Source organism: Stenella coeruleoalba, assembly GCF_951394435.1.
Source record: "Stenella coeruleoalba genome assembly, chromosome: 3".
Classification (NCBI taxonomy): Eukaryota; Metazoa; Chordata; class Mammalia; order Artiodactyla; family Delphinidae; genus Stenella; species Stenella coeruleoalba.
Window position 1 is genome coordinate 168,128,435 of NC_137148.1, and position 24,378 is coordinate 168,152,812.

The window sequence follows — 24,378 nt, forward strand, 5'->3', positions numbered from 1 at the left end:
TCCAGGCCCTTTCGGCTTCAGCCAGGGTGACAGGGTTGGGGGAGAGGGGCACGGGGAGAAGCTTCCACAAGCCACATCACACCCTGCCAGGTCAGCGTCCTCACACCTCCTCTCTCTCTCTCCACACGCCCAGACGTGGATGAGTGTGCCCGGGACCCACTGCTGTGCCGGGGAGGCACCTGTACCAACACAGATGGGAGTTATGAGTGCCAGTGCCCCGCTGGACATGCGCTGGTGGCCCAGGGCACTGCTTGTGAGGGTGAGTGTGGGCTGCATGAGGGAGATGATGGGAGTGTGTGTTTGTGCATCTCCCTCAGTACATACTTATGTATATGTGTGCACACGTGTGTCAGTCTCTATGCATGTGAGCGGTCGCATGCATGAGGTAGCATGGGTGCAGGGCATTGTGTGTCCGTGTGATATGACGTGAGGCGGAGGAAGTGTGTATTTGTGTGTCTGTGTGAGCATGCAGGTGTGTATCTGGGAATGTGTACAAGAGTGAGTGTGTGCATGGGTGTTTATATGTGAGTCTGTGAGCGTGTGTCTACACAAGGATGCGTGTTCTTATGTGAGGGGATGTGGTGTTTGTGCATCTACATGAGCTTGTGAGAGAATGTGTGTCTAGGGGTGGATGTGTGTTTGCACACGGGTGGGTGTGTTTGTGAACGGGGCTGTGTGCATGTGGGTGTGGGTCGAGGGTGAGTGTGTTTGCATATGAGTGGATATGAAGTGTATTTGAGTCTTATGAGTGTGCATGTGGCTGTGAAGGTGTGTCTACTGAGGGTGATTGTGTTTGCATGTGAGTGGGTGTGAGGGTGTGTTTGTGTGTGAGCTGTGTGCACGTAGGTGCATGGATCAGGGTGTGGGTGTTATCTGCTGAGGGTGTGTTTTGGGTGAGTCTTGTGGGTGTGCACGTGGTCTTGTGGGTGTGCACGTGTGTGGGCACGTGGATCTGGGTGTGGGTGCGTGTTTGTACAAGGGTGAGGTGTGGACTCACACCTGTGGTGGCGTGTGGATGCCAGGAGCATGAATGTATCGGAGTGCACACGTGTCCCAGTGCCTCGGGGTCCTGCAGATGGCGGCTGAACACAGGCCGGGCCTTCCTGGGGCCCCTCCCCTACCTGCTGTCCCCACCAGCCATGTGCTCCCCCTGCAGACGTTGATGAATGCTCCCTGAGTGACGGCCTGTGTCCCCACGGCCAGTGCGTCAACGTCATCGGTGCCTTCCAGTGCTCCTGCCACGCCGGCTTCCAGAGCACACCTGACCGCCAAGGCTGCGTGGGTGAGACCGCGCCCGCCCCCAGCCCCAGCCGAGGCCCCCACTACCACAGCAGTCTCTCCAAGTCCCTGCCTCTGCTGGCCCCGCCCCCTAGTCAGACCCCTGCTTGACCCGCCCCCGCCACGCCCCCACCTCGCTCCCACCTCCCCCTGCCTCCCATCCCACCACGCCCCTACCTCGCTCCCGCCATGCCCTGCCTCGCCCTGCCTCCCGCCACGCCACGCCCACCCACCTCACACCCGCCACGCCCCCACCTCGCCCTGCCTCCCGCCCCGCCACGCCCCCACCTCGCTCCCGCCATGCGCCTACCTCGTCCTGCCTCTCGCCCTGCCTCTCGCCCTGCCACGCCAACCCACCTCGCTCCCACCACACCCCACCTCGCCCTGCCTCGCACCCCGCCACGACCCCCACCTCACTCCCGCCACGACCTCTACCTCGCCCTGCCTCCCGCAGACGTGGACGAATGCCGCTCTGGGAACGGTGGGTGCCACGTGCACTGCATTAACACCGAGGGCAGCTACCGGTGTGGCTGCGGACACGGCTACTCGCTGATGCCTGATGGGAGGGCGTGTGCAGGTGGGTGGGCGCGGCCCCCTCCCTCCGCGTGGGATGGGGAACACGCCTTTCCTGACCCAGACGCAGCCGGCCAGACCCGGGACAGGCCGCTGACCCTGCAGCAGGGTCCCTGGGACTCCCCCTCCATCCCTGCCTGCCTGCAGCCCAGCCCCCCACCCTGCTCCCCCAGACGTGGACGAGTGTGAGGAGAACCCGGACATCTGTGACGGGGGCCAGTGCATCAACGTGCCGGGGGGTCACCGCTGCCTCTGCTATGACGGCTTTGTGGCCACGCTGGACATGAGGACGTGTGTAGGTGAGGAGCTGGGACTACATACAGGTGGAGGAGGCAGCTTCACAATTCACCCACCAGGCCTTCCACAAGGAGGCCACGTGGGCAAGACAGACGACAGTCCCATCCCCGTCACACGCGGGCAGGGGAGATGAGGCTTTGCACTTGGCAGTCTGCTCCTGGCCACCTGTGCCTAGAGCCCCTGCACCAAGACCCGTGGGATCTCATTCACAGCAGCAGAGGCCCTTGAACCTTGTTATTTTATGAACAGTTATCGAACACTTACCGTGTACCCTGTGCACGCAGAGGCGTGTGCCCTGTTCTGAAAGCAATGTATAGGATCACTGCAGACCAAGGGGTTTTCTGCAGAGGAAGGTGAGCTAGATGGAAAGACACTGTGTTCTCTGAGCCCTGCTTGGGGATCCAAGCTGTTTGGGCCGTGATCACTGTCCTGTCCTGGCTGCAGGTCATCACGGGGCCCAGGGAGCAGATGTCTACTGGGTGCCCCATCAGGGCAGAGCTGGGGCCAGTGTGAGGAAGTACCAGGAAGTAAAAAACATAACCCTCCCAGGGAGATGTGTCCAGCCCAGGGCAGCTTAAAGCATTCCCGATCACAGGTGTCTTAGGAAACACTGAAGAAAAGGGGGCTTAGGACCAAGTTAAATAGGAAATGCTGCTTCCTCCATCCCTTCTTGCAGATCCACGTTGGCATAAAGGCTCTGAAAAGGCCTGCAGGAGAAAAATATCCAGTTAGCTTTGTTTAACTCAGCGTTGTCTAAATGTATTGGTATAAAATCCTTTTGGGAATGCATGTCCGGTGTGTTCCACGGAATATGTGCTGTAGACTGTTGACTGAACATTCGCGGCTGCCCAGCGGTGGAATTGGGGGAGTTCCCCACTCCTGAAGATGGGCGAAGAGAACCCCGATGCAGGGGACCCATGTGGCAGGGCACTTAGCAATGCTGCTGCATCCCCACCCTCACCTGCTTCCTCTCTTGTCATCCCACAGACGTGGACGAGTGTGACCTGAACCCCTACATCTGCCTCCATGGGGTCTGCGAGAACACAAGGGGTTCCTTTGTCTGCCACTGCCAGCTGGGTTACGTCGTCAGGAAGGGGGCCACAGGCTGCTCCGGTGAGCTGGTGGTCAGTGGAGCAGGCGAGGGGGCCCCCGAGGGGCCAACTTAGGGTTCGTGGGGTCTGCCCCATCCCTTGGAGCAGATTACAGCCAGACCTCATTCTTACACATTTCCACTGGTGGGGCCTCACGTTAAAGCAAAACTTAGGATCCGATCACGTGCTCCTGGGGCTCCCTTAACAGCTCTGCCGGGGGGAGCTCTGGGTCCCTTTGTATCCACACCAGTTCCCAGAGCATGCTAGCCTGATGCTCTTAAGTGGTACAGGGATGAACATTTAAACACTTCCGTAGTTCTTGTTTCAGCCTCCCAGGATTGCTGAACCCCCTGACCACAAACCTGGTGCCTCAGAACCACAGAAATCTACTCTCTCTAGAATTAACAGTTCTGGAGGCCAGAGTCTGAAATCATAGTGTCGGCAGGGTTGGTTCCTTCTTGGGGCCCCAGAGGGAGAATCTCTCCCATCCCTCTCTCCTCACTTCTGGTGGTGGCCATTGGTCCTTGGCGTCCTTGAACACACCATTCCAATCTCCACGTCCATCATCACAGGGTGTTCTCCTCTCTGTGTCCAAATTTCCCTCTTCTTATGAGGATGCCAGTCATTGGTTTTGAACCCACTGTAATCCAGGATGAGCTCATCTGATTTTGGTTACACCTACAAAGACCCTATTTCCAAAAAAGGCCACATTCAGAGGTTCTGGGAGTTACGATTGGAACACATTTTTTTGGGAGAACATAATTCTACCTGCCATAATTACATAGTTATTTTAATGCATACTGGAAAGAAACCTTGGAAAACAGTATCAAACCCGTGATTTCTTAGAGATCGTTGTTATTCTTCTTTTAAAATATGTTCACGTGAGTAAAAATGGGAGACAGTGTAAAGAAACTTTCAGCGAACAGCAGTTCATTTAGGCGGTGTATGAACATGGCCGAGATAAGTGTGATGCAAAATTGGTTGAGGATTAGACACACTGCTTTAGAAGGAAATCCTGCTTTAGAGAGGGAGCGTGTGCATTAGGACAGTTCCTCTTAGCGTCTGCCCTAAGTCTCTCATGCTGCCATTTCAGACCATTTCTGGGCGCTTCTGGGAGTCATGCCCTGTTGGGTTTGGGGGTTTTCCTCTTGGGCTCTGGGTGAAGGGGGAAGCTCCCGCAGTGGTGTGGGGACATGTCTGGGCCAGCCCTGCCCTAGGGAAGATCCTTGCTCTCTCCCTTGCTCCTGCACTGAGTCTTGCCACTCTGTACCTGAAGCCCTATTTCTACTGGGCCCAGGTTTCCCGGGGGTGTTGCATCCTCCACCCCCTCTCCTGGTCCTGCCCCTCCTATGCCTGGGTCCCTCTCCTCTCAGATGTGGACGAATGTGAGCTTGGGGGACACAGCTGTGATGGTCACGCCTCCTGCCTCAACGTCCCTGGGAGTTTCAGCTGCAGGTGCCAGCCAGGCTGGGTGGGGGATGGCTTCGAATGCCACGGTGAGTGCCTGAGGGCCGGAGGTCCGGGCAAGAGCTGTAGAGGTAGGTGGGGCGGTGCAGGGGGAGGCAGGTGGCAGGGAGGGGTGGCTGGGCTCAGGCATGTCCAGGGGGGCCGGTCAGGGCTGGGGTTGGAGGGTCTGCCTCCCTGCAGCCCCTCAGTGCACACACCCAGGGGACTCCGGGTCCCATCTCCTGCAGACCTGGATGAATGCGCCTTCCAGGAGCATGGGTGCAGCCCGAGAGCTGACTGCCTCAACACCCCCGGCTCCTACCGCTGTGCCTGCCCCCCGGGCTTTGCTGGGGACGGCTACTTCTGCGAAGGTGAGGTCAGGGGTTAGGATGGGAGGGCTGGAGGGGCCCGAGAGGCACAGCCATGGGGGCTGGATTCCAAGGTGGCCACAGTGGTCAGTTGGCTTCCCAACTTGCACTGATCCACCCACCCACCCCGTGGGTGCCGGAGAGGACATGCCTTCAGCATTTGGGGCCACAGGCCAGAGCCTGAGTCCCTGGAGGCAGTCTTCTCCCCTGGACTCAGAATGCATGGAGCCTTATGGATGTGGGGAACAGGAGAACTTGCTTACTTCCTGGCGGCCCTCCACCCCAGATCCTGAGTGACCAGGTCCCCTATCTGCTCCTGGCCCTGACTTGGTCACCTGCCCTCCAAGTTCCCCGTGCTACTTGCCAGCTCCCTGGAACCCTGGGTGACTGAAGGATTTGAATGACAGGGGCCACCTGCCCACCCTGAGTGGGTTCTGGCCAGCTGACCCCCAGCCCTCTGTCTCTGGGTCCCCTTAGACAGGGACGAGTGTGCGGAGAATGTGGACCTTTGCGAGAATGGGCAGTGTCTCAATGCCCCCGGGGGGTACCGCTGTGAATGCGAGATGGGCTTCAACCCCACCGAGGACCAGCACGCCTGCCAGGGTGAGGTCTGGGGCTGCTGGGGTGTGGGCGGGTCCCTGGAGCCGCTGGCACTGGGGGTGACAGGAGCAGGATGCCAGGTGGGCTGGGCTGCGCTGAGCTGGGGTCCCCCCCCAGATGTGGACGAGTGTGTTCTCGGGAACCTGTGTGTGTTCGGGAGCTGTGAGAACCTGCCAGGCATGTTCCGCTGCGTCTGCGATGAGGGCTACGAGCTGGACCGCGGAGGTGGCAACTGCACAGGTGTGGGGTCCATGGGGCTGGGGAGGGGGCATGCAGCTCATGTGTCCCAAACAGGGTTCAGCAGTAAATATTTTCAGGTTTCGGCCATACAGTCTCTGCCCTGTTGCTCGGAAACAGACACAGGCGATAAGTGAATGAATGAGCGTGCCTGTGTGCCAATAAAACTTTATTCACACAAACAGATAGGGGGCCGGATTTGGCCCACAGGTTGTAGTCTGCCAGCCCCTGGCTCAGAACATGTCCTGAATGTTGCTTTTTGTAGGTTAGCTCGTGGAATCTGGGGCAGGGAGAGCTGTCAAGGGCAAACCTCCAGGCCAAGTAGAACAGAGCAGGGGAGGGCGTGGGGTCGCCTGGGACAAGGCAGACTCCAGAGGCTGCTGTCCCATCAGGCTTTCTTCCCGGGGGAGGATGTGACCTGGCCCCTAAGCCTGGCCCCCAACAGCCAGGGCTCGACTCCCTGGGAAGAAGGCAGGAGGGAAGTGGGTCAAGGGAGGGCTCCCTGCTGACGGTGCCCCCACCCCACAGATGTGAATGAGTGTGCAGACCCCGTGAACTGCATCAACGGCCTGTGTGTCAACACCCCCGGCAGCTACCTCTGCAACTGCCCCCAGGATTTTGAGCTGAACCCCAGCGGGGTGGGCTGCGTGGGTGAGCACGCACTCCACTCCGGGTGGGGCTTTGGGGTCAGTGGGCTGGATGGGGCCATAGCCTGAGTCACCCAGATCCACCTGCTCCTGACACACAGGCCCTTGGCCAGAGTGATCATCCCGATCGTCTGTTGAGATACAGCCTTCTGCTCTAGACAGACGGACAGACACATGCATAGAGTCACACATGCACACAGAAATATGCATGCACACACTTCCACAGTCACACACAGAGGCACCCATGCACACACAGACACACATAGAGTAACACACAGTTACACGTACACAGAAGTGCAAACACACACACACACTCACCATTTCTCCCCCACCACTTGCTAACCATCCCTTTCTGCCTCTTAAGACACCCGGGTCGGGAACTGTTTCCTGGACACACAGGACCGAGGGGACGGTGGCATTTCCTGCAGTGTGGAGATTGGGGTTGGCGTCACCCGAGCATCCTGCTGTTGCTCCCTGGGACGGGCCTGGGGCAACCCCTGTGAGCTGTGCCCGCTGGCCAATACCAGTGAGTCCCTGGGGGAGTGGGGGCGGGGGAAGGCAGAGACCTAGGCCTGGTCCAGGCTCCCGCAGGGCTTAGTGGGTCATCTCTGCTAAGGGAGGGACACTGGGGATGAGAGAGGGAGAAGGGCTCGCCCTGGGTCACACAGCATATTCTCAGCAGTTCATCATCTAGGTCTCTCCCCAAAGTCTCCTTCTGCCATCTCTTCCTGCAAATTCTTTGTGTGTTTATATTCGCTTGCTCACTCAGTCAATCAACAAACATTGAGCATTCCTCTGTGTCCTGTTGTAGGGGTGGGGACCTAGAGAAGGATGGACTGCAACTGCTGTACACTGCCCCTTACCCGTAAACCAACAGTCCCTGGACTGTTGAGAGTAGAACTATCCGAAGGGTCTGTTTGAGGCATAGTGATGGGTCAGGAGGAAGCCATGGAGAGGAAGGGGGTAAGGGAAGCCTTCCCAACATAGGGACTTGAATGAGGTTTTGAAGGGTGAGTAGGAGTTTTCCAGGCAGAGTAGGGGAAAGCGTGTGGGGTGCAGTGGGAAGAGCATTTGCAAAGTCGTCAGGTGTCAAGTAGGGAGGCAGCTGTCCACCTATTCAGGTGTGTGTGTGTGTACATCCAGGGTCTTCCTTTCATGGGGGAAACTTGTGGTCACACTAGGGTCTGGTTGTGGATCACAAAGGATCCCTACCTACCCTGAGCTACTACCACAGATCCATCTGCTCACATGTTGACTTGTGAGCACATGTTTACACACACACACACACACACACACACACACACACTGGATCCCCCAGGATTGGCTCAATGTCTCTTGGTCCCAAGAGGCTGATCCCCCAAGAGGCTCAATGTCTCTTGGTCCCAAGAGGCTGAGGAGGTAAGGGATGTAATTTCTGTGCTAAAGGGATGTAAGGCCCACTCTTGAGCCCTTTCTAGGGGACCTCCTCTCCCCTGCTTCCCCTGAGCTTTGCCCAAATGCCCCATCCCACAGCCCCTCACAAGCACCTCTTTCCCTTGCAGCTGAGTACAGAACCCTGTGCCCGGGGGGTGAGGGCTTCCGGCCCAATCCCATCACCGTCATTCTGGAAGGTGAGTTCCTGGTAGACCATCCACTGATTGACCTTCCTCTCATTCCCCCCTCAGCGAGGAACAGAGTTGGGCCGCTTTGGGGTTGGGGGCAGATCCTCTCAGCCGTCTCCTCTTCCACCTGTTGGTTTATTGATTCATCCTTCTATCCAGCCCCCATCCACCCATCGATCCATTCATCTCTCCTCAACCCACCCATACATCCATACCCTATTTATCCATTCTTCCTTCCTTCTTTCCTTCCATCCATTCATCCATCCATCCATCCATATATATAAGTATGTTCGTACATCTACTCACCCACCCACCCACCCATCCATCCACTCATTTATCTTTTCGTCCATTGACCCATTTGCTTATTCACCCATCTAGCACTTTTCATATCCACCCATGTACCCATCCACACATCCATCCTCCCATATCCATCCGTCCATCCATCCATCCATCTATCCATGGGGGTAATGAGATTGGAGAATTCCATCAAGACGGAACTTTGTGATGGATGGATAGATGAAAGGATGTTCTATCCAATGAAGGGAAAGAGGATGAATTCAGGGTGACATTGACCCAGGAGAGTCTGGGTGCAGCCTCCAAATATCCAACAGCTCTTGGGTATTCTTTTTTTTTTAATTAATTAATCTATTTTTGGCTGCGTTGGGTCTTCATTGCTGCACGTGGGCTTTCTCTAGTTGCGGCGAGCGGGGGCTACTCTTCACTGCAGTGTGCTTGCTTCTCATTGCGGTGGCTTCTCGTGGAGCACGGGCTCGCAGCGCGTGGGCTTCAGTAGTTGTGGCTCGCGTGCTCTAGAGCGCAGGCTCAGTAGTTGTGGTGCTAGGGCTTAGTTGCTCCATGGCATGTGAGATCTTCCCGGCCCGGGGATCGAACCCATGTCCCCTGCATTGGCAGGCGGATTCTTAACCACTGCACCACCAGGGAAGTCCCTGAGTATTCTTAAAGAAGCAGGACTGACTCTCCAGGACCCTGGAGAGCCCAGGGCAAGGCATGGGTGTCCCCCAAGTCCTCTGCTTGGATTTACCTTCCAATCACAGCTTCCTCACTTCCTGACAGACATTGACGAATGCCAGGAGCTGCCGGGGCTGTGCCAGGGGGGCAACTGTGTCAACACCTTCGGCAGCTTCCAGTGCGAGTGTCCACCTGGCTACCACCTCAATGAGGACACCCGCATCTGTGAGGGTGAGCTTGAACCCACCCCATCCTCCCTGCCTTCCTGCTCAGCCTCACCTCCTTTTCAGGTACTGGGGCCTCACATGCCCCTTGGAGTCTTCTCACCTGCTTTGTTGCCTGGGGCCCATTAGAAGGGTTGGGAAGGTTTCCTCGGAATGTCCCAATCTACCCTCTGCTCCGCTGCCCCCTCCCCGTCTCCCCATTGCCTGACCTCCAGCCTCCTTCCCACTCAGAAATGACCTGGCTTTATCTCGGTGACCATGCCCTTCTTCCCTTTGATTAAAAGCTGAGCAAGGCCCAGAGCTAAGAGGGGGAAGGGAAAGACACCAAAGGAACAGCCATACCTTTCCTTTTCACTTGTCTCCTTACTGTCCTCTTCTGCGTCTTAGTAACAATCAACAGTTAACTGGTGTCTGTGATTGCATGTCACCACGGTGCTGACATCTGCATTTGCCATTCGTTCATTCACCAAAACAGCCTCATGAGAAAGATGTTCCTATTATGACCCCATTTTTCAGATGCAGAAACTAAGGCTCAAGGGGGTTAAGTCACTTGAGAGGTACCAGCTAGTAAGTGATTGAAACTGGCTTTGAGCCCAGCCGTCCTTATCCTTGAGTCTGAGCTCTTTTGATGCAATATATGAAATTCCTTCCTTCCTTCCTTCATCCATCCATCCATCTGTCCACCAATCCATTCTTTTTCTTCTTTTCAACAATATTAACTGAGCACCTGCATGCAACCAGACACTGACATCAGCACACGAGGACAGTAGATCTTTCACTCTGATCAGCACTCTTTAGAAACTCAAGGAAATGGTGAAAGAAGGGAGAGATCTAAGATTGAAAGCCCAATTTCCTTTCTACATGGAGGTGGGAGCTGTCAAACCAGAGTCAGAACCCGAAACGCTTGAAAAATATCTCATCCCTCCCTGCCTCCCCTATTCCGTAGACTCTCAAGGGAAAAAGGGAAAAGTCCTGTCCTCAGATATGGCCCTGTGTTGCATTTCTTGACTGTCACAGGGCAGGGAGACTTCAACCTGAATGTTAACCTTGGCTGTGGAGCCTCGCAGGGCCAGTTTGTGCCCTTGAGGGCTGCAGGCTTGCAGCATTTCCCAGCTTTCAGACTCAAGGGCCCTGTACTCCAAAGGGTGCCATTCCCCCACCCCTCCCACCCCCGCTTAGTTTAATGCTCTGCTGTCACCATCTTGAAATTCTTCATATACTTTGCCCTGGACAAATTCTGTAGCCAGTCCTTGTCAAACATTTTGTCTAACTCCTAGAATCACTAAGTCATATGGTAATTCTATGTTTGACTTTTTGAGGAACTGCCAAACTGTTTTCCACAGCACCTGCACCATTTTGCATTTTCACCAGCAACATAAGAGGGTTCTAGTTTCTCCACATCATTATCAACACTTGTTATTTTCCATTGTGTAAAATATTATCCTAGTGGGTGTGAAATGGTATCTCATTGTGGTTTTGATTTGTATTTTCCTAATGACTAATGAGGTTGAGTACCTTTGGAGAAATGTCTATTTAGGTCTTTTGCCCATTTTAAAATTGGATTGTTTCCCTTTCTGTTGTTGAGTTGTGGGAGTTCTTTATATATACTGGATATAAGACTCCCATCAGATATGTGATTTGCAAAGAGTTTCTCCAGTTCTGTGAGTTGTCTTTTCACTTTCTCGATAGTGTCTGCTGATGCACAGCAGGTTTAAATTCTGATGAAATCCAATTTATCTGTTTCATTTTTCCTTTTGTGGTTTGTGCTTTTGGTGTCATATCTAAGAATCCATTTGCTAAACACAAGGTCATTAAGATTTACCCCTATGTTTTCTTCCAAGAGTTTTATGGTTTTAGCTCTCATGTTTAGGTCTTCTATTTTGAGTTAATTTTTGTATATGGTGTGAGGTAGGGATCCAACTTCATTCTTTTGCCTGTTGGTATCTAACTGTCCCAGCACCATTGGCTGAAGAGACTTCTTTCTGCACTTTGGTGAAAATCAATTGACTGTAGATGTCTTGGTTTGTTTCTGGTCTCTAAATTCTGTTCCACTGATTTATAGTTCTATCCTCATGCCAGTACCACTCTGTTTTGATTACTGTAGCATTGTAAGTAGGTTTTGAAGTGGGAAAGTGTGACTCCTCCAACTTTATTTTCTTTTCTCAATATTGTTTTGGCTGTTTGGGGTCCCTTACAATTTCATATGAATGTTAGGATCAGCTTTTCCATTTCTGCCAAAAGAAGAGAAGTCACTGGGATTTTGATGGGAATTACATTGAATCTATAGATCACTTTAGGGAGTATTGCGATTTTAACAATAATGAGTCTTTTCATCCATGTACACAGGATGTCTTTCCATTTATTTAGGTCTTCTCTAATTTTTTTCAGAAATGTTTTATAGTTTTCTGTGTACCAGTCTTTCACCTCTTGGGTTGAATTTATTCTTAAGTATTTAATCTTTTGGATTCTATTATAATTGGAATTATTTTCTTAATTTCCTTTTCAGTTGCTTTTTGGTAGTTTGTAGAAATACAACTGAAATTTCTATGTCAGTGTGTTGATCTTGCATTCTGCGTTGTGCCCGCTTCATTTATTAGCGCTAATAGTTTTCATTCTGTGGGTTCTCTAGGATATTTTATATATCAGATCCCCTGGTTTTGTAAGTTTTTGACGGGATTCCTGAGTTCCTCAAAAGTTCATTTTGTCAGTTTTTGCTCAGCTCAGTAGCTGTTTTTGTGGAGGAATAAAGCTCTGACATTCCCTATTCTGCCATTTTTGGAAATGTCACTCCTAGCTTGCTAATACTCCACCACCTGTTTTTGTATAGCCCACTAAGAATGCTTTTCACATTTTTAGGTTATTGGAAAAAATCAAAAGGAGAATAATACTTTGTGCCGCATGAAAATGACATGAAATGCACATTTCAGGGGCCATGGATCAAGTTTTACTGGCGCACAGCATGCTAGTTTGTTTACCCATTGTCTATGGCTGGCCGCCTTCACACTACCACGGCAAAGTGAATAGCTCATCAGAGACCATTGTTTGGCTCGCAAAACTGAAAAAAATATTTACTTCCAGCCCTTTACAGAAAATGTGTGCTGCTTCTGGACTAAGGGATCAATGAGATTGAGAATCAACTTTTTTCTTTCAAGAATATTTTATTCATAGGGTTCTTGCTTCCTATTGCATCACACCGGGAAGCACATGATTGCCCCACTCTTGGTGATAATATCATTAAATGAGCTCAGATCATATTTTTTCTTACTAGAAGTGGGATCATAGTAAACTTTTTTCCCCACCTAATACTGTGCCGTGTCTTTACGCATCACTAAGATGTCCGTGCATTTTAACCTAATCTTGAAACTCAACTCAACCGCATAGTGAAGTGGCTCTAGCAGACCTGGGGTGGGGAGTTATCCAGACAATTCCTGGATGCAGACAATTCCTCCCTCCCCCTGCAGACATCGATGAATGCTCTGCACACTCGGGCATCTGTGGCCCTGGTACCTGCTACAACACTCTGGGGAACTACACTTGCGTCTGCCCAGCGGAATACCTGCAAGTCAACGGTGGCAACAACTGCATGGGTACGAAGTGTGATGATGGGGGACCCCAGCCGTTGTGGGGAAAGCACTCGGGTGTGGGAGGGGCTTCTGGGAGTCTCCAGGCCTTGGAAGAGTGTGGAGAGGCATGTTTGTGGGAGGAGAAAGGGAGGGTGAGTGTATTTGAGATGCTGGTATGCAGCAGTGAGCAAGGCTGCAGGGCTCAGGGACCCAGGGCTGCCGTGTATGGTTGTCCAGGTTGTGCACTGCCTGAGAAGGGCTAAACGTGAAGGGCACCCTCATGTGTGTTGGGGAGAAGTCAAGCCAGTAATTTCCAAATGGATTTATGAATGAATTCCTATCTCTCTGGCTCTCTTCCTCTGGTGTCTCTTGCCTGCATCCTTCACCCCAACCCAACTGCAGACATGAGGAAGAGTGTCTGCTTCCGGCACTATAACGGTACATGTCGGAATGAGCTGACCTTTAACGTGACCCGGAAGACGTGCTGCTGTTCTTACAACATTGGCCAGGCCTGGAATAGACCCTGCGAGGCCTGCCCAACTCCTGCCAGCCGTAAGTGCCCCTCCCTGGCCTTCATTCCAGCTTGGCCCTTTTTAATGCAGTGTTTAATGAGGCATACCGCACTTAGAACTCCCAGATGAGTCTGTTGTTTTGATGAGAGCTGAAGAGTTGAAGTTCCATCCCAGTCAACGTATGGAAAAATCAATACTTTTAAGGAGGGCAAGGCATCCTTCTATTTCACAGACTCGGGGAATTCAGGATGGATCAGTGAGGCTTTCATTTGTGCTAAAGAACCTTGAACACTCACAGATTATTTGGTGGGGTGGGGGGGTCAGTGAGTGAGTGCCTAGGGCCAGAGAGAAAAGCACAGCTGGTTGGAGGCACCAGGGCCCCATGAGCTGTGGGCGGAGCAAGCTTGCAGAAGCTCTGAGGAGGATTACAGAAATGTCGGTCAGGATGAGGAAGGGTATTCCAGGCAAGGAACAGCAGGAGCAAAGTCCTGAAAGAAGGACTGAGCAGAAGAACTTTTTGGCAGTTGGGATGAGACCTATTAGGATGATCTAGCAACCAGCCCAGGCATCAGAAAGAGCTGCAGGAATGGAGCGGTGAGTAGAGGGGATAACAAGGGGGTTACAAGTTTATTAGTGCTATGGACTGAATGTTTGAGTTCCCCCCAAATTCATATGTTGGGGCCCTAACCCCCAGTGTGATGGCATTTGGAGGTGGAGCCTTTGGGAGTTAATTAGGTCATGTGGATGGAGCCCCTAAATGCGATTAGTGCCCTTATAAGAAGAGACACAAGAAACGTTCTCTCTTTGCCACGTGAAGACACAGCAAGAAGACAGACAGGAAGAGTTCTCAGCAGACACCACATCTGCTGGTGCCTTGATCTGGGACTTCCCAGCCTGCAGCGCTGTGAGAAGTAAACGTTGGTTATTGAAGCCATCCAGTTCATGGTATTTCCTTATAGCAGCCTGAACTAAGACAATTAGTTTCCTAGGGTTGTGGCAACAAATACCACAAACTTGGTGGCTTAAGAAAAAAAAAGAACACCAGAAACGTATTTTCTCACAGTCTTGGAGGCTAGATGTCATAAATCAAGGTGTGGGCAGGGTCACGCTTCCTTCAGAGGATCTAGGGATGAATTCTTACTTGCTTCGTCCAGGTTCTGGTGGTTCCAGGCATTCTTTGGTATTGCTTGGCTTGTACCTGCATCTCCTCCATCTCTGCCTTCAACTCATATGGCTTCTCCCTGTGTCTCCACATGTCTCTTCATTTCTTATAAGGACACCAATCATTGCATCAGGGCTCCTCTGATCCAGGATGACTTTCACTTGACTGTATCTGCAAAGACCCTATTTCCCAAAAAGGTCACATTCAGAGGGTCTGGGTGGACATGAACTTTGGGGGTGGAGGGTCATTATTCAACCCAGTGTAGTGGTATGAGAAGGGGTCATTACTGGCTGTCTCTGAGTGCCGGGCCCTGTTCTGGGTTCTAGGAAATAAGAATAAGGTAGACCCAAGCTGTGCAGTCTGGGAGGAAACTGCAGACAGCCAAGTCTGGTCATGAGATTGTCAAGACAGATCAAATGTCACTCACAGATTATGTGCTGGGAGTTAGGTACCTACCTGAATCTTAGGCACCTGAATCTGAGGTGCAGGTTGAATATGATGAGACAGAAGTCCACACTAGGCATAGGGGCCACTGAGATTGGTCTGTTCTCATCATGATACAGGCAGAAGAGCGAGTGAGGAGCAGGGCAGGGACCTGGGGAAAGGTGGCACTGCCCAAATGCCTGCCCATGTCTATCAGGTGGGTCCAGGGACACCCACCCACCTGGGAATCTAGGTCGGGCAAGCAGCATCTTGGTGTCAGCAGTGGGATACAGTCAGAGAGTGAATTGCCCTGGAAGAGCCAAAGGATGGCGTCATCAGCTGTCCAGGGCCAGAGTGGTGGGCTGCCCAGAGTCCTCAAGGTTGAAGTGGACTATGCTAGGGAACAGCAAAGGGAACAGCATATGCAAAGTTCCGGTAGCATGACAGAGCAGGACACATCCAGACATGGAATGAAATCATATAACAGGAGGGCAGGAGATGCTGTTGGAGGAAAGGTGGGACTGAGGGTGAAGGTTCTTGAGGTCCATACTGAAGAGTCTGCATTTTATAGTGAGGACAGTGGGGTGTAGCTGGTGGCACTCACGCAGGGAAGAGATGAGGGAGGTCATGTCTATGTGTTAGAAGATCACACCACACAGGCGAATGGCACCCGTAACCCTCCCAGCGCTGGTCAGAGTGGAGGGAGGGAGAGGGACTAGTTGTCAGGGGCCAGGTGAGCACTGGGCTACAGGGATGGACAAGCTGATCAGAGGAGGAGGAGGTGTCCTCCCAGGGAGGCTGCAGCCCCAACGCCCTGCCTTCCCCATTCTCCTTTGCCCAGTGGATTACCAGATCCTGTGTGGAAACCAGGTTCCCGGGTTCGTCATTGACATCCACACAGGGAAGCCCCTCGGTGAGTGACCACCACCCTCCTGTCTGTAGCCCCAGGTCACTCTGTGCCCAGAGCCCTGCCCCCTCTCTTCCTCTCCCCCCACAGCTCTTTCCCTTCCACCCTCCCCTACCCCACACCCTCATTCTTCCAACTCCCCAGGCCAGGAATCCTGACCCTTTTTTAAAAAAAGCAATGAGAGTATTTTTATTAAATTGTTATTCATTTTTTAAACTTCTGTAAAAATACACATAACATTTACCATTTTAACCATTTTTATGTGTCCAGTTCAATGGCATCGATTACATTCACACTGTTGTGCAACCATCCCCACCATGCATCTCCAGAACTTTCCATCTTCGCAAACTGCAGCTCTGTCCCCATGAAACACTAACTCCCATCCCCCTCCCCCAGCTCCTGGGAACCCCCATTCTACTTTCTGTATGTAAATCTGACCTCATAGAAACAGATTCGTACAGTATTTGTCCTTTTGTGTCTGTCTTATTTCACTCGGCATAATGCCCCCAAGGTTCATCCGTGTTGCAGTGGAGCAGAACGCTCCCTTTTTAAGTTAAATGAGGTTTTGTGCAATTCAATACCTGAATGCCAAATTTCAGCTGTGCGGTGTTTCATTGATGAACCTATTTTCAGTTGTTTTCATTCCACCGTTGTATTCTCCTTATTTTCAACAATTGGAACAGAGCAGATAAGAGCAACTCCCCCTCCAGTCACCCCCTCAAATCTAAGTCTCCTTCATACTCTCCCAAGGTCATAACTCAGTCTCCCATGGATGGATACAGGCTGATTCCAGGTTCTTTTATATGAACAATAGATTTATTGATTTATAATTCATGCTTTACACCTGGAGTATTTCTTTCTAGTTCTTTTTTTTTTTTTTTTTTTGTGGTACGCGGGCCTCTCACTGCTGTGGCCTCTCCTGTTGCGGAGCACAGGCTCCGGACGCGCAGGCCCAGCCGCCATGGCCCACGGGCCCAGCCGCTCCGCGGCACGCGGGATCCTCCCAGACCGGGGCACGAACCCGCGTCCCCTGCATCGGCAGGCGGACTCTCAACCACTGCGCCACCAGGGGAGCCCTCTTTCTAGTTCTTTCTTCATGCATTTAAACACACATAGAGATCCACCCTTGAAAATGTATGGCATTGTTTTCTGGGGAGTTGGACATAAATTCTGTGCTTTCTTATGTCTTGTCTGCAACTTATTTTTCTCACCCAGCAAAGAGTCGTGAAGAACCAGCCAGGTTACTACATGCAGCACTGCCTCCCTCTTTGCCCTGCTTTGTAGTATTCCATACATGGACACATCCCAGGTCATAAGTCAGTCCCCCATGGATGGACACATAGGCAGATTCTAGGTTCTTTTATATAAACAACAGCTTTATTGAGATATAATTCACTTCACCCATCAAAAGCGCACAATTCAGTGGGTTTTCGTATATTCACAGAGTTGTGCCCCATCACTTCAATTGAAGTTTGAACATTTCATCACACAAAGAGAAACCCTGTCCCCATGAGCAGCCATTCCCTGTTCTGCCTTCCCCCAACCCCTGGCAACCACTATTCTGCTTTCCATCTCTTTGGATTTGCCTGTTCTGGACGTTTCATATAAATGGAATTGTACGGTATTTGTCCTTTGGGGACTGGCTTCTCTCACTGAGCATCATGTTTTCAAGGTTCTTCCACGTTGTAGTGAGTGTCAGTGTGTCACCCCTTTTTCAGGATGAATCGTATTCCCTTGTAGGGAGGGACCACATTTTGTCATCCATTCCTCCGGTGATGTTTCCAGTTTCTCGCTAAACGTCACCACAGGTCCTCCCGTGCAGCTTCCTGCTCACACACGGGACTGCCTCGTTCCCGGAGACCCCACAAAGCAGGCTTGCTGGGTCACAGCAAATGTGCATTTTTGTTGAGAAAGAGGCTTTCTCCCCCTGCCTTCCCTCCCACATCCTGATTTCTTTCCGGTGCGAGCAGATATAGTTTGGCCACTGCAGGATTTTTCAAGTGTGTGCTGGTTGGGGGACACATCTTCTCCTAGACCGCATGATCTCTTAGGTCAGGGTCCCCAGACGTTGCCGGGAGCTGAGCTGCTCCTGACGGCTGGCGCCCTCCCCAGACATCGACGAGTGTGGGGAGATCCCTGCCATCTGTGCCAGTGGCGTCTGCATCAACCAGATTGGGAGCTTCCGCTGCGAGTGCCCCACGGGCTTCAGCTACAACAGGGTGCTGCTGGTCTGCGAAGGTGCCGCCCCCCTGCCTCCCCAGCCCCGGGTGGGATGCTGGTCCCCCCTCCCAGCCTGTGCTCTCTGGGCAAGTCTCTTAAACCCCATGAGCCTCAGTTTCCCCCTCTGTGTATGGGGCTAACGCCTTTCCGAGGGGCTCCATCCCACATCACCCCGCTCAGTGTGGTTCTGGAGGGACCACCTGCTCTGAAGTGGGGGGGGGAGGGCTGGGTTTAGGGTTGGATTCTGCAGGGAAGCGTCTCTTTCAACCCCACCCTGCTGGCTGTACTCCCCAGATGTGGACGAGTGTGCCAGCGGGGAGAGCCCCTGCCAGCAGAATGCCAACTGCATCAACATCCCCGGCAGCTACCGCTGCAAGTGCGCCCGAGGCTACAAGCTGTCGCCAGGGGGTGCTTGTGTGGGTAAGTGGGGACCCCAGTAGGGAGGTGAGGGAGTGGAGTGTAGGACAAAGCCAGACTCTGCCTCCCGCTGTGACTTGGGTAGGGCACGGCTCTGTCCGGGCTTTGTTCCTTGGCTGTACTTTTTTTTTGGGGGGGGGGGGGGCGGGGTGGCTGTGCCGCACGGCTTGCAGGGTCTTAGTTCCCTGACCAGGGATCGAACCCATGCCCCACTGCAGTGGAAGCGTGGAGTTATAAGCTGTGGGCTGCCCGGGAATTCCCTCCTTGGCTGTACTTTGGGGTGGGGGTGCTGAGAGCATCTGTTAAGGGGAGTCGTGAGGGTGAAATGGGAGGTGAAGCATTTCCCCTGGGACAGCAGCTAAAATGGGTAGGCGGTCGGGCTCTCCCACTGCCACGTGTGATGGCTCGCAACACACTGTGGGGTGGGGACTCTGCGGGGCACCACACTCCCTGCCCTCCCTCAGGACGGAATGAGTGTCGGGAGATCCCAAACGTCTGTAGCCATGGCGACTGTGTGGACACAGCTGATAGCTACATGTGCCTGTGTCACCGTGGCTTCCGGGCTTCCGCAGACCAGACCCTGTGCATGGGTGAGAGCCCCCTCTGCTCCTTCCTCTTAGGCCAGGCTGCCAAGGGCGAGGGGCCATGGGTCTACACCTCCCCTGGGGTGGGAGTGGTGCTTCTGCCCATCCTGATTCACAGACTCACAGCTGTGAGCCCTGGCACCTAAGACCTTGGGTAAATGACTTATTCACCTCCCTGCACCTCAGTTTTCCCATCTATAGAATGGAAGTGATAAATAGGGATATTTCCCAGCCATCACTTCCCATCCACCTGGGCAGGGTGAAGTACAGGAGAGGGGGGCTGGGTCCAGCCAGGCCCTCACTGCCCAAGCTGCCCGATGCCCTGGGTGAGCTGGGCGGGGATCAGGGGCTTTGCTCTGGCAGACGTCGACGAGTGTGACCAGCAGCCGTGCGGAAATGGGACCTGCAAGAATATCGTCGGCTCCTACAGCTGCCTCTGCTTCCCTGGCTTTGTGGCGACACACAACGGACATTGCGTGGGTGAGCTGCCCAGGCTGGTGGGCAAGCCTCAGTGCACCCCCACTGAAAAGTGGGTCCTTGGCTTGAGGACACCCCTCTGAAATACAGGATCTCGCCCCAGGGATACCTTCAGGAAAACAACCTCAGGGGATTGAAAACTAGTTAACCGTAAAGTTCTCCAAACCCCTTCGATTGTCAAGTACCAAGGGTCCCTCACTAGAACCTACACTCAGGTCGATAAGAAGGAGATGGACAGTACAGAGAGAAAAGTGAACAGTGAAGACAAGACGTGGGTGGTGTGATGCTGGCAGTTCAGTGCAGTGGTTGAAAGTGGATTCCAAGGTCAGGTGGTGTGAGTTCAAATCCCAGCTTTGCCATCTGCCAGCTGTGTGACCCTAGGCAAGTCGTTTACCTTTCTGTGCTTCCGTTTCCTTCTCTGTAAAAAGAAGATTAATAGTAGTACCTACCTATCTTAATATCAGGCCAAATTGACTTCTTTTTTTTTTATAAATTTATTTAATTTTTTGTTTATTTATTTATGGCTGTGTTGGGTCTTCGTTGCTGCTTGCGGGCTTTTATTTTAGTTGCAGCGAGCAGGGGCTACTCTTCGTTGCGGTGTGTGGGCTTCTCATTGCGGTGGCTTCTCTTGTCGCGGAGCATGGGCTCTAGGCGCGTGGGCTTCAGTAGTTGTGGCATGCAGGGTCAGCAGTTGTGGCTCGCGGGCTCTAAAGCGCAGGCTCATTAGTTGTGGCATAGGGGCTTAGTTGCTCCGTGGCATGTGGGATCTTCCCGGACCAGGGCTCGAACCTGTGTCCCCTGCATTGGCAGGTGGATTCTCAACCACTGCATCACCAGGGAAGCCCCCAGATTGACTTCTGAACAAGGAATATTACCAGAAATAAAGAGAGTCAATATATATTGATTAAAGGGTCGTTTTTCTGAGAAGACATAACAATCATAAATGCATATGCAGCTAGCAAGAGAGCTTCAAAACACATGAAGTAAACATTGATAGAACGGAAAAAGAAATAGACAAATTCATAATTACAGTTAGAGGCTTTAACATTCCTTCCTCAATAATAGAGGGAACAAGTAGAAGATCGGTAAGAATATAGAACACCTGCACAATCATGTGAACCACCTAGACCTGAGTGACATTTATAGAACATCCCAGAACATACATTCTTCTCAGGTGCACATGGACCTTCACCAGGAAAGACCATATTCTGGGCCATAAGGTAAACAACAAAATTTTAAAAATTGAGGTTACACAAGATAGGTCCTTGGAATGTAAGTGAATTAAACTAGAAATCAGGCACAGAAAGATATCCAGAAAATCCCCAAATGTTTGGAAGTTAAATAATACACTCCCAAAGAATCCATAGAAAAAGGAACAAATCATAAAGAAAATTAGAAAACATTTTGAATTAAATGAAAACGAAAACACAACAAAATTGGTGGGATGCAGCTAAGGTAGTATGTACAGGCAAATTCATACCCTTAAGATGCTCATATTAGAGAATATTGGTGTCTGCTTTATAGGATAGTTGGAGGGTTAATATACAGCTGGTATATAAGTGCTCAGTAAATTGAAGTCACTGCCATCAACTCTGTGAACAGAAGAGCAAGGGAGGCTCAGAGCCCTAGGCTATGTGGGTGACCCCAGTGGCCCATCTTCCATCTGCAGACATGGATGAATGCACCACCATCGTGGGGCAGGTGTGCCGATTTGGCCAGTGCCTCAACACAGCAGGCTCCTTCCACTGCCTCTGCCAGGATGGCTTTGAGCTCACAAGTGATGGGAAGAACTGCATAGGTGAGTCTCACCATGGTGCTGGAAGCCATCTCAGCCTGCCCCTACTCTAAGTTTACCTTCAGTTGGTACTTCCAAGTGAACATGGTTCCATTTCGTAAGCATGCATTGATTTTAAGGTATAAAACCAGCACATCACACCCATGTTTTCACAGGGTTTGTGATTTAGGGTGAGGCTGTCTTGAAGCTCTAAGTTTTATGAAGTATGGTATAATAGAGGTGTTGAATGGATGCCGTGAAAACCATGAAAGGGGTGTGTGAGTGGCTTGAGATTAGGAACTTTGCTTCCCCTTCCCCTGGCTCCACCTATAACCCCCATCAAGACCGAGAATATTCTTCTCCAGATGTCCCTGTTTTCCTGAGTATCAGCCCTTCCTCTGGATCCAGAAAGGCTTGTCTGGGGGCCTTGGCCATCATGCAGTGACCATAGGTGCCGGTCCTAGCCCCAGGCAAGCCCCTGCCACCAGCTGTTGCTGGGACCCCTCCTCCTCCTCTCCCCAGACGCCAACGAGTGTCTCAGCCTCGCGGGAACCTGCCTGCCAGGTACTTGCCAGAACCTTGAGGGCTCCTTCCGCTGCATCTGTCCCCCCGGCTTCCAGGTGCAGAGTGACCACTGTGTCGGTGAGTGTCTGGCCTCACCTCCCAGCTCTGGAGCCAGGGAGGTACTTCCGGGCCTCTGTTCTTCCCCCATCTGTAAAATGGGAATGCCAGCTGGGGTGGTGGTGAGTGAAGAGATGCAGTTAGCACAGCACCCCATACAGCTCCATATACTGTTATTCTTAGGATGCTCTCTTGGCTCAGGGCGCTCTCTCTCTGGGGCCCCCAGGCTTCCTCGTGAATCCTATAGAATGGGCATGGGTGTGGGTCTCACTGCACCAAACATGGAACTTCTCGCTTGATGAGTGGTGGTCAAGGACCAGTCTGGCCTGAACACCTCTGGTCCACTCATCCACTTGGACTAGGCTTGTACAGTCTGGGCTAATGTGGGCCAGCCTGGGCTTAGCAGATGGGCTAGCCTAGTACAACGCAAGCTAACTTCTTCCACTGTAGGCTAATTTTATCTAGTCTTACTTAGTTAGCTCTGTATAAATTTACTCTCTAAAGATGAACTTTTCCAGACCATGACCCCTACCCTGGAGACACCTTCTAGGAAAGACCCCCCACACACACACTGCCCACCTGGTGCTTCCGCTAATCCTGAGCCCTGGGGACCCCCACCCTGCGTCAGTCCCTGGACCCTCCCTGCCTGGGCCCCCCACTCCATCTGCCCCTCCCAGCAGCCAAGGCCGCCCACCCCAGTGGAGGGCCTGCTGCACCCCACCCACCTCATGTCCCTGCCCCTCCAGACATCAACGAATGCTTGGAAGAGCCCAACCTCTGCCTCTTTGGCACCTGTACCAACAGCCCCGGGAGCTTCCAGTGCCTCTGTTCGCCTGGCTTTGTCCTGTCTGACAACGGGCACCGTTGCTTTGGTGAGTCTGGGGCCAGGGAGCACACAGGGTTAGGGAAGAGGTGGGAGGTGGGGTGAGGAAGAGCTGGGTCACCCAGAAAGGGGGCTGCAGTTTCTTGTATGTATCTCCAGGAGCCTGGTCCAGTGTGGGCTAGCCTCACCCAGGCTGAGCTGGCCTCTTCTCTCCCAGGTTAGGGCAGCAAGGCAGAGGGCAGGGCAACTCAACAAGTATTTGTTGTTATGGGGGCCAGTGGTGAACCAAACCCCAGCCTATCTGTAAGGACATCTCAGGCCGGTAGTGTTCCAGGGCTAAGGACTGGGAGTCAGTAATGAGGATTTGGAGTCTGAAATCTGGGTCCTCTGGCTTTCTGGAATGAGTCACTTTGCCTCTCCAGGAAAGGAGTTCTGATCCAAGAATAACATGGCTAGGTTTGACCATTCTCCCAGCCTGAGATGACCCCCACAGATGTGAATGTGGGGTGTTGCTGGAAGGGATTCTCAGATTTTCAGCAAAAACCCCAGGACTGACCCTCATTGGCCCAGTGTGGGTCACATGTCCGTCCCTGAACCAATCACCATGGAGTGATTCTGGAGCATTCTGATTGGTCGCTGGTAGGGTCAGGACCACCCTATTCATGAGGACTGGGGTGGCTAGCCCTCCTAGCTTTTCTCTGGGGAATCACCCCACAGACACACGGCAGAGTTTCTGCTTCACCCATTTCGAGGCTGGAAAGTGCTCGGTACCCAAAGCTTTCAACACCACCAAGACCCGGTGCTGTTGCAGCCAGAGGCCCGGCGAGGGCTGGAATGACCCCTGCGAGCTGTGTCCTCAGGAGGGCAGTGGTGAGCGCCCACCCCCGTCCAGTCTCCCCTGACCCTGCCTGCCTGCCCCCATCTGCTCTCCTTCAGCCTTCCCTACACACAGGGGCATCCTGGGGGCTGCACGTGGCCCCAGGCCCTCACCTCCCTTCCCCTCTCGGTGTCCAGCCGCCTTTCAGGAGCTGTGCCCCTTTGGCCACGGGGCAGTCCCAGGCCCAGATGATTCTCGGGAAGGTGAGCCCCTCGCCCACGTGCTAAGAGCCCCCCTGGGCCACCGCGGTCTCCTCTTTTCCCGCCCAGCCCTGTCTGGGCTCTACCCTGGTTCCCAAGTCTCAGGCTCCCTCCTCGTCCCATGGGTAGCCCTGGACCCCACGCCCCTGGCGGGAAGGAAGAGACCCTGAGTGTGGCCAGGGCATGACAGATGCCGTGCCTGCAACCTCCGCTACCTGCAGACGTGAACGAGTGTGCGGAGAACCCTGGCGTCTGTGCTAACGGCCTTTGTGTCAACACCGATGGCTCTTTCCGCTGCGAGTGTCCTTTTGGCTACAGCCTGGACTTCACAGGTGTCAGCTGCGTGGGTGAGTGACCAGCACGCCCCAGCCTGCTTCCCAGGGAAGGAAGGAGCCAGGGAGGGCAGACACCACCCAAGGCAGCACCTTGCTGCTCAGCCACTGTCACTCTCCCCCACCCACTCGTGCTGCTTGCTGTTTATTCACTC

The 24,378-nt window shown here is 52.8% G+C and overlaps 1 protein-coding gene across 1 annotated transcript in view; it reads left to right on the forward strand.

Moving 5' to 3' along the window:
• FBN3 (fibrillin 3) overlaps nt 1-24,378 on the forward strand; it is a 62,367-nt gene that overhangs the window by 22,428 nt on the left and 15,561 nt on the right. The window contains exons 26-51 of the mRNA XM_079918888.1: nt 134-259; nt 1,157-1,282; nt 1,733-1,855; nt 2,025-2,150; nt 3,136-3,261; nt 4,613-4,777; nt 4,934-5,056; nt 5,531-5,656; nt 5,771-5,893; nt 6,419-6,541; nt 6,902-7,063; nt 8,079-8,147; nt 9,213-9,338; nt 12,793-12,918; nt 13,297-13,446; nt 15,833-15,904; nt 18,011-18,136; nt 18,413-18,538; nt 19,000-19,125; nt 19,483-19,599; nt 21,266-21,394; nt 21,893-22,012; nt 22,738-22,863; nt 23,532-23,684; nt 23,829-23,894; nt 24,113-24,238. Of these exons, the coding sequence (XP_079775014.1) occupies nt 134-259; nt 1,157-1,282; nt 1,733-1,855; nt 2,025-2,150; nt 3,136-3,261; nt 4,613-4,777; nt 4,934-5,056; nt 5,531-5,656; nt 5,771-5,893; nt 6,419-6,541; nt 6,902-7,063; nt 8,079-8,147; nt 9,213-9,338; nt 12,793-12,918; nt 13,297-13,446; nt 15,833-15,904; nt 18,011-18,136; nt 18,413-18,538; nt 19,000-19,125; nt 19,483-19,599; nt 21,266-21,394; nt 21,893-22,012; nt 22,738-22,863; nt 23,532-23,684; nt 23,829-23,894; nt 24,113-24,238 (3,207 nt within the window). The remainder of the gene's footprint in view (nt 1-133; nt 260-1,156; nt 1,283-1,732; nt 1,856-2,024; nt 2,151-3,135; nt 3,262-4,612; nt 4,778-4,933; nt 5,057-5,530; nt 5,657-5,770; nt 5,894-6,418; nt 6,542-6,901; nt 7,064-8,078; nt 8,148-9,212; nt 9,339-12,792; nt 12,919-13,296; nt 13,447-15,832; nt 15,905-18,010; nt 18,137-18,412; nt 18,539-18,999; nt 19,126-19,482; nt 19,600-21,265; nt 21,395-21,892; nt 22,013-22,737; nt 22,864-23,531; nt 23,685-23,828; nt 23,895-24,112; nt 24,239-24,378) is intronic.